The sequence below is a fragment of the Diuraphis noxia genome, unplaced genomic scaffold, assembly GCF_037042655.1.
Source record: "Diuraphis noxia isolate RWA-SAM2 unplaced genomic scaffold, SU_Dnox_SAM2 contig0002, whole genome shotgun sequence".
Classification (NCBI taxonomy): domain Eukaryota; kingdom Metazoa; phylum Arthropoda; class Insecta; order Hemiptera; family Aphididae; genus Diuraphis; species Diuraphis noxia.
The window spans coordinates 48,549,407-48,565,072 of record NW_028301712.1 but is presented as its reverse complement, the minus strand read 5'-3'; the positions used below and the strand labels follow the sequence as shown (position 1 = coordinate 48,565,072).

Genomic DNA, 15,666 nt, shown 5'->3' with positions numbered 1-15,666 from the left:
TGTAGAAGATAGGCCACAATCAGTTTTTTTCACAATCCAATTTTCTCGGGAAAAAGAGAACGAGTATTTTGTAATTTAAATATTTCAAAATACAATGGAATCAGCTTGTAATGATTTTCAAAAGACCTAGTGATTCAGATTATTATATCCAATTGATAAAAACATTAATGCATGTGTGATATACAACCAACTAAATAAAGGCAGAAAATTGTTATATCCAGAATATCATACAGCAAAGTAATAAGTGAATTCTACTGTAATTTTATTTGATTATTTGATTATTTAAACACTATTAAGTCTATGTTATATGATTCTATTCCAATTTTTAGACTACATTTATGTATAAATTCGATATTCAAAGTTCATAAATCATTTTGAATAACTTACTTGAATGCTTACATCTAGTTATCAGTATCCGCAAGGACATTTAGCTTTTGGGAAGTTAAACTTAATACTTAGTGGTGGTTTTCATACTTATTGTCATTTGAAAGAAACTAAGTGATGAAAGACAGAACAAAATCATTTAAACTAAGGTTTTTCATGAATAAAAGTGTTTACATAAAAAAATACAATATTTCAAATTTCTCAAATTGTATTATATTACTTACAATATAATATTAAGGTACCTAGTACAATATAATGTTACAAAATTAACAATAAAATAAGTATTTTACAAACTCACTTTTTTTTTTTTGAGCCACCCATTTCTTCCAATTGATCTTTTAATAATTTCAGTTCGTTGTCTGGTATATACCTGATTACTTCATGTTCGTCAGTATGTTTGTGAATTGATGCCTTAACACCGGCAGGTAGTGAGTCTTCTATTACTTCAATAAGTAAGGAAAGCTTAGTAGTGGGGACATCAACAACCTAGAAAACAGACAATGTTTAATAAAAATATCGTATTCTACATTTCAGGTTCACGCATACTTGTATATTACGTTCGTAAACACTTAACGTGTATTGGGCTTCTACATTTTCGCTATTGGGCACCAATCGTTTGACATTTATTGTTTGAGGAGGTAAAGCCCACCTAAAATAAAATATTGAATGATTTATATTTCATAGACATAATAAAACTAATTAAACTAGTAATCACCCATCAGATACTTCAAGGTTCATATTTTCTGCAATACTGTGAACAAATTTTTGAAACGATTCTAGTATAGCAAAATCGTAACCTTTAATTTGAATATTTACTTCCTCGTATTCAGGAATGTCTGGCTTTAACAGGTCTAAGTACTCAGGTTCGTAAATACTACCATAACTACGAATAGTTGGCATACAAGCCTTAGCTGATTTAAAAGATTGTAATCTAGCCATCTTGAAACATTGTAGAGCCTACAAAAATGTAAGCATTACAAAATTATATTTTTAACAATAAGTGTATGATACTTAGGAGGTATACAATAAATTCTATTGATATTATTAATGGTTCCTAATGTATTATTGGTTAGGTACCTACTTAAATTTGGTTTAATATTAATAAATAGTATAATATTATACTAATAAAGTAATAAATATGGTTGTAGGTAGGTATAATATGTTAAATGTTTAACTGGAATTTAATTCGGAATTTTGAATTAATCAGTACATACTTAAATGAGATATAAATATTCAACTGTAAAAAGACTATAATACTCAAATTTAATCGATTAACAGACTTTTATTACAAATCAGAGTATACGTACCAAACACTTTGTCACAAACATATTGATTCTTTTGAAAAGACAGAGACACCAACAGAAAAATAAACTTATATGTGCGAAACGAAAAAAAGAAATTCACAATAAATATATATAAATATATTATATAATTAGAATTTATAAAAGGTTAGGTTTATTAATAAAAACTTAAAACTACTATTTCAATGAACCGGCACACCAAAACCAAATGAATATGGATCATATAAATCCAGAATGTTTTTCGCTGAATGATAAGAAAATTTAAAGCTGATAAGTAATATCACAGTTATATGAAACAGTGCCCAAATTTACTGAATAATAACATATTGTTATATTCTGTGATAACATATAGGTACAAACCACAGAATAGGTGAAATATTTAATAATTTAAAAAATTTCACCTATTCTGTGTACAAACACTGAGATAGATAAGAATATTATATTCTTATCTATATTCTCAGTGGGTACAAACCATTATATTATAATCTATTATAGGTATGAGATAATTTGTAATTTTACATATACTTTTAATCAAGTTCAAGTATATTTTTTTGTTTATTTAGATAATAATTACAATGCGTATGTCACTTAAAATATTAAATAGATAATAAATTAATAAATACCTACGTCATAACTATAATTTTTCTTAAATTTTTATAAAATCTTAAATTCAAAAAGTCAATTATACTAGTCAAAAAAGTAAACGAATAAAACTAGTATAGTTTTAAATAGTCGACTAATAAATTATACGTTTAAAAGTGATTGTTAGTCTCACAAAAATCACCTATCACCAGAAATTATTTGTTTCCAGAATTTGAGATTTGGATTAATTTAAAAAAACTATAGTAATGGATTTTGCTTTCAATTTCGTAACTTAATTCTTATAATCCTTAACCACATTCAAAAGTTGTTTTACTTTAATCTGAACAAATTGTCAGTGAATTTCTGTTTTTTTTCTCTGACCCATGCACCACATAGAAAATGTTACGTTCACTATATTATAATAAATACAATCTATAATGATAATCATCTGACTAAGTCCAATAAGAAAAATAATTAATGTTAAACCGATATAGATTTCAGCCTAAACAAATATTAATAATCATTTTTCTATTCAGTAAAACTCATTGACGGTTAAAATATTTGCATACAATACTTTACTAATAAAAAAAACAGTGTTACATTAAACATTTTGAAAAAAATCCAATATGCAGTAATATAAGCAGATTCCATTAAAAAAAAAAAACTATGTCAATATCAGTTTTGGCGAGAAGCCGACGATATAATGTATAAGGTATTTTTAGGAAACAAAATTCAAAATTTCCATTTTATTTTTTTTTACAATACATACTATAGATTTGTATTTACAATTTAATTTACATAAATTATAACATAAAATTACAGTTCTACACAACGGAGGAAATTATCTAATCGAGTCCAGGACATCTACTTAACATTATAAATTTCATACATTAGCGAAAACCCAACTGGTATTTTATAAATTAAATAGTAAAATTTTGTAGTTAATATATTAACAAGCATAATTGGGAATTTTATAGAATAACTAGTTATTCTATAAAATAACGTATTACATACATTTCCGCTACCTAACATATATTATATTAATATATTCCTATATTCATTTTAAATTAGAAATTTATATTTTGTTATAAATTTTAATTTTAATTTAAAATTAAATTGCAAATTCTAATTTCTCATGCTACGAATAATATTCTGTTTCGGAAAATGAAATAAAAATGTATTTTGTCATAAAAAAAGTAATAAATTTGAAAATCGATGACGATGTATTATAGTATCTATCATCCGTGGCAAACGTAAAATCGTATTGTCGTCACTCGACATTTGTTCGAGACGATTCATAATTTTTTTAATTTCATATTTCATTGTGCTCAAGTTATTTTCTTAAAATAATTCGATACTTTCAGACTTCAGTTCAGAGTGAGATGAAGACATATTATGAAAGGAGAGCAGTTCCTTGATATGCCGTTTGAACTCTAGATATTGCTCAGCTGTATTTAACTTGATTTATGTGTAAGTTTGATAGACTATTCTTTTAAAGGCTTAAATAGTTTACTTTTTAGTGTTATAACTAATATTTATTGTCCGATCAATGATCAATCTCCTACGCGGGTGATGTAGATGGGTATTTTATTACTGAGCGCGCAACGCATAAAATACGTATGCAAAAACGACGACGACAAATCCAGATCGTAGAATAATAATATATTTTCACAATTAAAGAGGTACCTATAATAAATAGTGTCGTACATCTAGGCATACTACAGTATTACACCCCGGCGTTCTTATGTCTTGCATGATTAAAAATTGTTTTCACTGTTACACGATAAGCGTTTAGTTAGTACCTACATTATAACATTTAAGCTCTACCCATCCGCGGCGAAAAGCTCAAATTCCGGCGTAAAGTTCTAGGGTTTGGATTGACTTGGGCGAATTGAATAACGAGTGAATTATAAAATAAATTAATATTACGATTACGTCTGCTGTGAACCAATCACGATTAAAGCAACGCCATAATTTATCAAACATTAAATAGTTTTGTAAAGCAGGGAAACTGAGGAGGAAATCAAGTTTTTCAATGTACCTTGTCAACGAGTAGGATGTAATGGATAACCTGAATTCAATAATTTATTATTTTATCTCTGCCTAAAACGATTTTGAAAGAAGATAGTGTCAACCTCTATTTCTAAGTATGTGTAGTTATACAATAGGTAGTCGATAATACATTAACAAGTAGTAAGTCAATTAATTTTCAACCAATATATTGGTAGGTACCTAATATAGTAGCTATAGCTAGTATAAAGACTATAAAGTATACTGAGTGTACTTCTACCAAAAAAATGGTATCTAAATATTATACTATATTATAATTTATTTTTATTATAAAATATTATTGTAATTCACTTATACCAAACTCAGTATTGAAGAGTAACGTATTGTATAATATATTTAATGCCTTTCAATAAAATAGTGAAGGTATTTTACAATAGTGACTTTTCGCAATGAATAAATAATTTTATAATTTTTCATTCTATTATACTAAACATTCATATTTTAATTAAATCTTTTTAAAACTATTCATTTTAGAATTTAACCCTTTTAAAAAATATTCAAAATAAATTGTAAACTGTAACGAAAACACAATTGAATAAAAACTAAAATTAAGTTTAAATATCTATTTTGAAAATTGCTTTAGTGTACTTAAACGTCTTAAACTAACAATACACAAATATATTACGAGGAAGCTTGTATTAAATTTAAAATATTTTTTTTACATTCAGAACACATATTTTTACTTATCGGAATTAAACATGAGAAATTTTAAATTTTAAATATTATTAAATAGTTTAAAATCAAAAATATAAAACATACTTAGATGTTAGATAGTACCTACACTATACAATTAAAATTAACATATTAAAAACTAAAAATTAGGTATTATCCAATTATATTTTAAAATTCATAAAAAAAGTTTTATTAAAATATTTATGTGTTTCTAATATTTCAATACAATCTTAATCAATAATCAAATAAAAAATAATTAAAATACTATTACTATACCTAGGTATATTGTTGTATTTTAAATTTAAAGTTATAAATTATTTTGGTGATTGATATTATATCAAAAACCATTATTTCATTGAGAAAATCGTAAACATTGATCGCCTTGATATAAGAATTGCATTATGATATAATATATCTTTGGATTTATGTGATTGACGTAATATAATAATATACTACATGGCAATTGTCAAAGTAATTGTCAATAGGCGATGCAGTCAATTAAAGATTCTAAAATTTCAATAGCAAAACAGATATGAACTAAAAATATACTGCAATCTGTATGATTTTATTTTCACAAATCATAATATTTTTAGACTTCAAGTCAGTATTTGATGCGTTCTCACTTCAACGTCAGATTTCACAGACGTCGCGGATTCCATCAAAGCTCATCGAAAGAGCCGATGTTTGAGGTAAATTTGTTTTCATGTTCTTTTGGGGCTTAAATTTATTTTTTACGATCAACATAATTATATTTAATGTCACAAAAAAAAAAAAAAAAATGCTACCCATGTATCGTTGACGCATATTTTATTTCTGAGCTCGAAATAAATAAATACGCGAGATCGAATAATTTAAAATATGTGGTAGTCGTTTAGAATAATTATAATTTAATAATTATAACCTAGGTATATAATATATATGTGTTGAAATAAGCATTTTAGTTTAATTAATAGGACTACTAGTTAGGTAGGTATAACTGATAACTAGGGCTGGGAATTCGATGCACTTTGCATTGTTTTCCAAAGCTTACTGTGCGATGCTCGTCTGGTCACAAATTTGTTTTATGTACTTATGAATGAGAATAAGAAAGTTTATTCTGCATTTTTTGGGATTATTTAGTTTTTAGATCATTTTCTTAATTTTTTAGGGCATTTTAGAGTTATTGGAAACCAAGTATGAATTTGAAATTTTATTTTAAGATTTTTACACCAACATGGTTTTTATATGAATATAACAGATTATAAGTATTTAGGTAGGTACTCGTAATTCGTATTATATTATTGGACAAGGTTTGAGTAAACACTACCCGCATTTCCTGTTAAATAATCTTAAATCGGTAAAATCGACATCCGATGATGTCGTTCAACGTTCAGTACGAGTTTTGTCGTCGTAAACACCAGTTTTATTACTCTAGTTATTTTTTTTAAGGTCATTTTTTTGGGTTTTTTTAGGGCATTAACATCCCAGCCCTACTGATAACTGATAACCCATAATTTGTAACTGGTAACTTGTTCAAATCCAACGTTATAAGTAGGTATATTAGGATATATTTATTTATTCGCAAACAAACAATTTTCAATAGGTTATTGAATACAAATAGTCAATAGATGACCGTTTAATCACCTTCTATAACTTAAGCTTGTACCAATTGAAGGTGATGAGTTCCTTAAGTAGTATATCATTAGTTACAATAAACATTAAATAAAATATACATAGGTGCTATAAATAGTCTAAAATCAAACAGATAAAAGAAAATTTTAATTACAATATATCAAAAGAGGAAAATATATATGTATATTATAAATAAGATGATATTAGTATTCATAATAAAATGAATATAACATCATTTGATAAGGTTATAAGATATGATATAATTACTATATAATAATTTGGATATTTGAAATTAGAACAGTTTAGATATGGTATACTTAAAATTATAATTATATATTTCTAGCTATCTAATAGACTACTATAACGTTTATTAAATCTACAACTAACTATCTATAACTTATAAATTAATAACTATCTTTTAGACTTTAGTAAAGTATGATCATTTTTCTGGATTTCATTTATAATTATATTTTTATTTATAGATTTAGATTACCTTCAATCTCATTAGTTAGTTGCTATATTTTTTTAGGGTTATATTTATGATTTTTAAAAAGGTTTTAGACTTTAGTACCTACCTAATGCGTGTTTTTTTTTTTTTTGCTTAATTTAAAATAGTAAGTCAATTTCTATATTTTCTATATTTATTTTTAAATTAATATTGAATGGGCTTAATAATATTTTTTTGGATATTTTATGTTTATTGTTAATTGAGATCACTAATCCTTTGGTTGTCCAAGTTATTATTTTTTGAAGAATTTTGTATTATTTCATCTATTTTGTACAAGAAGCAATTCACACCATCATCACAGTACATTGTATTTATATAATTAAAATTATTTATATATTTTATAATACATTTATCTAATATCATGATTTAAGAACATAATAATGTTATTGTAATACTACGATACTTACTTATTTTGTTATAACTTGGTAATTATTTAGATATAATACAATTTTCGCGAGCCCTGATCCATCCATTTTATTATTAATATCTAAATTAAAGATAGGCATCATCCACTGATTGAAGTTTCAGTAATTCAGTATAGTTGTTTACCTTCTGTTTTCCTAATAAATACGCCATATGAATTTGCCCAGACATATTTCCAATCATATATGCCTCAATAAACTGCTTAGCTAGCCAAAAAAATTTCTTAAGGTATATGTCTTGTTAGTATGATTTATGCTATGAAGACAGTTTTTTTCCGAGAAGATGAAGTGTATATGATTAGATTTCAATGGTTTTTTTTTTGTTTTTATTTCTGATATAAATGCCTCTTCTCTTGAATTAAACTATTGAGAATATAACAATGATTTCAGACTCAACATTACTTTTGGATTTTAAACGAGAGGCGGAATGATATAGGATTTTAGATTTAAGAATGTCTGAAATAAATTTGATTATTTCAATTAGATATTCGTTTTTAGTAATGGGAATACCAGTTATTGAAATATCGTTCATTAGTAGTTGATTTAGATGAACGATTTAGTTATAGTAAAAAGATCGTCCGTTTTTCCTCGTAATCATCCAACTTTTGACAGCAAAAATTATCGGATTTATCTTATTCAATATAAGTATTCGAAAATACCTCTCCAACTTCATTAATAACATAGAAATATCAATTCTATTTAATATAAGGTAATAATAACAAAAGGTTCTTCTATTTCATTAACAATATTATTTCTATTTGATTCAATTTTCCTAGAGATTACATTTTTTTTTTTAAGTTTTAGTAAAAACTGAAGGAGATAGGTCATAGGAAACTATTATTTTAATATAGAATTTTTTTTACTGAAATATCAGGCATATTATAGTGATGTATAACCATTGTTGTTCGCCTAATATCTATACCATAAGGTCCTATACCTTGTACTCCTAAAAAAAAAAAATGTATTACTTATTTTCTAAAATACGATATTACAAAAATTAACATACAATTAATTGGTATAAAATTTAGATATTATTGAAATAAAATAAATACAACAACTAATAAGCAATAGTAATTAATACTAATATCATAAACTATTATTAAAATAAAAATGAGCACCCGAGCTCTGGTAGATAATAACTAAAAGTAAAGAAATTTTATATTCGTATAGGTATCTAAAAAAACTAATAGATTCTTAAATAAAATGTTCAAAACCCAAATTAACACATAATAATAACTAGGCAGGGTCAAAATTAAATATTAAATGGTTATTTTAGATATTTATTATCTGTAATGCCTAAAAACTCATAGGTCATAAAATATTGTTGACCTTTTTACTGAGAGCGTATAATTTCAGAAATGGTATTCGTCGGTGAAAATTTGACAACTAAGAATAAAATATCATATTCAGCAGTGTAAAATGTGTCAACGATACAGTATTTTGAAGATTATGATTCGGACATGGGGTAAGTAGATATTTCTCTATTTTTTAGTAGGTTACCTTTTATATTGTTAATTGATCTGAGGATACATAATTTAAAATTATTTGTATTGAAACCACTGGTATAACACTATTCCGAAAATAAATAGTCATGATAAAAATTAGAAAATTGGTGAGGCATAATATTTTTAAATTTGTTTTTTTTAAATGATTTCCTCAATTATATTTAAATATTTTCAACGATTATCAGGTACGATGACCTGTAGGTACTATAGTGACTGGGAGTGTGAGATTGAGAGAGTTGTGAGAGGGGGAGGATAAAAATGGATTGGAATGGAGAGGCATAAGGAGAATGAGTGATAGGGAAAGAGAGGGATAGGAAGAATGAGAGATAGGAAGAGAGAGGATTAGGGAGATAGATAAATAGATAGAGTAAGGGTGATGGAGGGGTTGAAGAGATAAAGGGGGTATACAGTTATAGTGTGTGAGAGAGGGATTAGAGAGGATTTGAGAGACTGAAAGGGAGTAAGAGAGATATAGGGAGAGATAGTTAGGGTTTAAGAATGAATGTAGAGAGAGTTTGTAAGAGGGCATAGAGGGATGAGGAGCGAGATAGATAGATAGGTTTTGGGTGTCGGAGACGATTAGGTTTGGTTAGGTGGGTGAAGGGGAAATAGTTAGGTAGGTTAGTTATGTTAACAATGCGGAATACGTAGGAAAGGATCTTTAATTGCAAAGGTAACAGACTCTTTGGCAGAAACCACCAAGTCAATAGGTTTACAACTTTCGACTTATTGGATAGAATAAAAAGAAAAGGTTGGTTAGGCCGTTTAAGAGGATGTCGGTGTATCTTTTCTTTCTCTAACCCACGTATATTATACCAAAATTTTCTTTTACAATAATGATAAACGTAAAAATTTGGTATATTGTGCGTCGGTCTAAGAAGAGAGAAAAAAAAATGTACTGGCATCTTCTAAAGTGTTATCAAGTTGAATTGGCTATTGATTGTTGACTGTTTGTATTATAAGAGTTTGTATAGGAATGCCCTGTTACATCTTTAAAATAACAAACATTTTATTTATATTTACAGCGTTGTCAAATATATATTATAGCTTTTTATATATATATATATATATAAAAAAAACTTTAAAATAGGAAACATTAAATTATTATACTTTTATTTTTCAAAAAAAAAAAATCAAATTCTTTAAATAATTTAAATATTTTAAAACAAATTCATTTTTAAAAAAAGAAACCGAACACAAACTACTTATTTAGATTAATACGAAATGTATTCTTTTATGAAATATATAAATTCAGTAAAATGCTTTATTATACTTAATACTATTAGAAGATTAGGTTATTATATTAGGGCATGATGGCAAATTATTATATTCACTAAACATAAAATAATTTATGACTTAAATAGTATTTGTATACTTTTATTAAAGTACTTTTGGACATTAATTATAATTAAAATAATAAACTTGAAAGTAGGAATAATTGGAATTCGTAAGTAGTATAGTTAGAACTGTAGAGCAAGATTTTTTATGCACTAAAAAATTATCAAATGCATGCTATTGAATACGCCCTATTTATAGGGTTAAAAAAATACATACACTTAAACTTGAATTCCAATAAACATTTATTTTTATTTTTTTGTATGAATATACAAGGGTCATTTTTTGCAATAAACTCATGTATAATCTATTTATGGAATGTGCAACATTAATAATTAATTAAATAATAATAATAATTTTGGGTGCTAACGCTAAGTCCCTCCCCTCCATGCCACACCAGATTACGCCTATGTAGGTGTTAAGAGATTAGAGGCAATTTTAACGACCAGTTATATTACACTTATTCAAATTTATAATAATGGAAAGAAATGAGATCTAGTGATAAGTAATTATTTTTTCATATAATATATAGTCTAAATTTCAGAAATTTAGCTTTTTGACAATTATAATACGCTTCTAGTAGGATTGGGAAGGAGTATTATACTAAGCAAATTAACTTGCTAAAATAGATGAAATACAAAAATTGGATATATGTATATGTAGGTAAATGATTTTAGACATTTTTTTTAAATAAATTATATTATGGTTTCTTTATGTTTTAAAAAGTATTTTGGGGACTTGGTATAATAGCAGTATGGTTGACCAAAGTCACATGTTCTGAGGTTACGCATGGACCGGAGTCGCTAGCTCCCGGATGGGTGACCACCTGGGTTCTTAGTGATGATTCCTCTTCCTATTTACATGTGTTTCAAACCAAGCAGTGAAGCCAGGCTAATAACCATGTAGTTGACGCCTTGAGAAAAATGTATATTCCTTTGGCCTGGTATATAGACACTGCAATAGTAGATATTCTTGTACCAATGCCTAGAATAAAATAAATGGGTACACAAAATGTGCATTTTGCGGCGCAGTGTGATGGTGCCGTGTTGGCTGTTATCTTTAAAAACTAAGTCAAGCATTGTCCGGCGTCGCTAGCTCCCGGATGGGTGACCACCTGGGTTTTTAGTGGCAAATCCTTGACAAATATGCTGAAGTGTTTCTAAATCAATCTGTAACCTACAGAATGATAATAGCCATAGATAAAGATGCTAATGTTAAAAAAAAGTCTATTGTGTAATGATAAATATATTACGAATACAAATTGTACATTTCTTAAATCTATTAAGGTACTATAGTTCATAAATAAATAATAAGTCAATAAATAAATAATTCACAAAACGTAAGTCACTTGAGATATAATTTTCTTAGGGACACTTGATAATTATTATATAATACTTCAATATCACATAAAAGAATAGAGGGACTGTGATGTAATGACTACTAATTATCACATGATACATTTAATTGACAAGAAAATTTGTGAAAAAAAAATGTTTAGATTATTTACCTTAGATATCCAAAATTGTAATATTTAATTATTTCTGGTGTGGAGTGTCGTTTTACTAGATACCATAAAAACATAAAATAAAAAGACTAATCTTCTTAGTAATTTTATGAAATATTACGTAAAGCTAAAAGACAAGATGTTTATAAACCATTTAAAAACTTATAATTAAAAGTTTTTTTTGCATAATGGAGAAAATTTCACCTTTCCAAGTATTCATTTTTACATAGCGATAGGATTCGGAGCCATTTATGTATGGTCTAAGTTGTAAGAGGTGAGCAATCAATATATCAACTTGATAAGCAAACACTTATATCGGAAACCAACTAAGGATCTTTTTATTCAAAGTGTCCAAGGGTAACTTCTGTTAGTCACGCGATACCCAAATGCTATTTATTGTTCAAATTGTTTCTTATTAGACTCAGTGACGTAGTATAATCCTGGCTACGGCACTGCCTTCCCCGCGTGACTAGTAGATGGTTACGTAAGTCAGGTGAAAGTTGATAAACCTATAGTGACTATGGTGAGTCGAAGCTATGGTGATGATAGATGACTATCATCACTTGTCGTTCCCTTAGCAATGATCTTTTCCTACTAACTATCAAGGTATTCGACATTGTGAACATAACGATGAGGGAAAATATATAAATATAACTGAGGAAATATAGTATGTTTTAAAGTCATTATAGTGTTCTACCAGTATTTCATAAAAACTAAATTAAAGATATAACAATGAATCCTCTGATCAAATTTCAAAATTTATTAAATTAAATGAAAATAAAAGTATTTAGTATATAATAATTCAAAATAATTATTAAATTATTTAGCCGTGGGGTCCAATGATTCCCTTCTCATTTTTCCTCGATTCAGTTAATCAAACTTAAATTTATTAATTTTATATTTTAAACATTGGTAACCTGGAGTGCTCAGAATAATCATTTTTCAATAATCAAATTTTTATGAATAATTTTTCGGATTAATAATTTTGAAGATTACAGACTGCAGTGTGTAGTGTTTATATCTAATCAATTTTTTCGAATTTTTTTTTTGCTTCTTAAAAAACATTTGCTTACTGGCTCCAGGTATCCCCTTCTCATTTTTTTTTCAATTGGCAGTAAGTTCAATATTTTTTTTGCTTTTTGAAAAACATTTGCCTACGGGCTCCAACTCCCCCCTTCTCATTTTTATTTATTAAATTAAGTATGATAACTTTTGGAGTAGGTTCAAATTTTTTTCGCTTCTTGTAAAACATTTGCCTACGGGCTCCTTGTCACCCCTTCTCATATTTATTCTTTAATTAAATTTTTGTTCAATTTTGAATAAGTTCAAAATTTTTTTTTGCTTCTTAAAAAACATTTGACTATGGGCTCCAGGTATCCCCTTCTCATTTTTTTTGCATTAAATTAAGTATGATAACTTTTGGAGTGGGTTCAATTTTTTTTTGCTTCTTAAAAAACATTTGCCTACGGGCTCCAGGTATCCCCTTCTCATTTTTTTTTTCAATTGGCAGTAAGTTCAATATTTTTTTTTGCTTCTTGAAAAACATTTGCCTACGGGCTCCAGGTATCCGCTTCTCATTTTTTTTTTCAATTGGCAGTAAGTTGAATATTTTTTTTGCTTCTTGTAAAACATTTGCCTACGGGCTCCAGGTATCCCCTTCTCAATTTTTTTTCAATTGGCAGTAAGTTCAATATTTTTTTTTGATTCTTGAAAAACATTTGCCTACTGGCTCCAGGTATTCCCTTCTCATTTTTTTTCCATTAAATTTAGTATGTTAACTTTTGGAGTAGGTTCAAATTTTTTTTTTGCTTCTTAAAAAACATTTGCCTACGGGCTCCAGGTATTCCCTTCTCATCATATTCCCCTAATCTTTGAAAAGTACTTCCCTTAATATTTTGGCTAATATCCCCTTATAAGTTCAGAAAATATTCCCTTATTATTTCGAATAATATGACATTATTATTTCCACAAATATCGAATTTGTTTCGGATAATATTCCTATAAAATTTCTGATAATCCCTTAATATTTCGGACAATATTCCCTTAATATTTCGGACAATATTCCATTAATATTTCGGATAAATATTCCGGACAATATTCCCTTTGATATTTCGGACAATATTCCCTTGATATTTCGGCCAATATTCCCTTAATATTTCGGACAATAATCCCTTAATATTTCGGATAAATATTCCGGACAATATTCCCTTTGATATTTCGGACAATATTCCCTAAATATTTCGACCATATTAAGGGAATATTATCAGAAATATCAAGGGAATATTGTCCGGAATATCAAAGGGAATATTGTCCGGAATTTATCCGAAATATTAAGGGATTTATTGTCCGAAATATTAAGGGATTTATTGTCCGAAATATTAAGGGATTATCAGAAATTTTATAGGAATATTATCCGAAATAAATTCAAGATTTGTGGAAATAATAATTGCATATTATTCGAAATAATAAGGGAATATTTTCTGAACTTATAAGGGGATATTAGCCAAAATATTAAGGGAAGTACTTTTCAAAGATTAGGGGAATATGATCCTAAATATTAAGTTAGTAATATTATCCAATGTATTAAGGATATCTTGAGCCCGTAGGCAAATGTTTTTCAGGAAGCAAAAAAAAATATTCAACTTACTGTCGATTGAAAAAAAAAATGAGAAGGGAATACCTGGAGCCCGTAGGCAAATGTTTTTCAAGAATCAAAAAAAAATATTGAACTTACTGCCAATTGAAAAAAAAAATGAGAAGGGGATACCTGGAGCCCGTAGGCAAATGTTTTTTAAGAAGCAAAAAAAAATTGAACCCACTCCAAAAGCTATCATACTTAATTTAATGCAAAAAAAATGAGAAGGGGATACCTGGAGCCCATAGTCAAATGTTTTTTAAGAAGCAAAAAAAAATTTTGAACTTATTCAAAATTGAACAAAAATTTAATTAAAGAATAAATATGAGAAGGGGTGACAAGGAGCCCGTAGGCAAATGTTTTTCAAGAAGCAAAAAAAAATATTGAACTTACTGCCAATTGAAAAAAAAAATGAGAAGGGGATACCTGGAGCCCGTAGGCAAATGTTTTTTAAGAAGCAAAAAAAAATTGAACCCACTCCAAAAGCTATCATACTTAATTTAATGCAAAAAAAATGAGAAGGGGATACCTGGAGCCCATAGTCAAATGTTTTTTAAGAAGCAAAAAAAAATTTTGAACTTATTCAAAATTGAACAAAAATTTAATTAAAGAATAAATATGAGAAGGGGTGACAAGGAGCCCGTAGGCAAATGTTTTACAAGAAGCGAAAAAAATTTGAACCTACTCCAAAAGTTATCATACTTAATTTAATAAATAAAAATGAGAAGGGGGGAGTTGGAGCCCGTAGGCAAATGTTTTTCAAAAAGCAAAAAAAATATTGAACTTACTGCCAATTGAAAAAAAAATGAGAAGGGGATACCTGGAGCCAGTAAGCAAATGTTTTTTAAGAAGCAAAAAAAAAATTGAACCTACTCCAAAAGTTATCATACTTAATTTAATGCAAAAAAATGAGTAGTGAGGAGTTGGAGCCCGTAGGCAAATGTTTTTCAAAAAGCAGAAAAAAAAATTCGAAAAAATTGATTAGATATAAACACTACACACTGCAGTCTGTAATCTTCAAAATTATTAATCCGAAAAATTATTCATAAAAATTTGATTATTGAAAAATGATTATTCTGAGCACTCCAGGTTACCAATGTTTAAAATATAAAATTAATAAATTTAAGTTTGATTAAC

The 15,666-nt window shown here is 27.3% G+C and overlaps 1 protein-coding gene across 1 annotated transcript; it reads right to left on the bottom strand.

Annotated features, from left to right (window-relative positions):
- Nucleotides 1-574: 574 nt before the first annotated feature.
- mRpL48 (mitochondrial ribosomal protein L48) lies at nucleotides 575-2,038 on the bottom strand. Its single transcript, XM_089219335.1, has 4 exons — nucleotides 1,692-2,038; nucleotides 1,100-1,341; nucleotides 931-1,033; nucleotides 575-870 (listed from the first exon to the last, which is right to left on the bottom strand). The coding sequence occupies exons 1-4, from the start codon at nucleotides 1,710-1,712 to the stop codon at nucleotides 679-681; spliced, it is 558 nt and encodes a 185-aa protein (XP_089075461.1). The 5' UTR covers nucleotides 1,713-2,038; the 3' UTR covers nucleotides 575-678.
- Nucleotides 2,039-15,666: the final 13,628 nt, after the last annotated feature.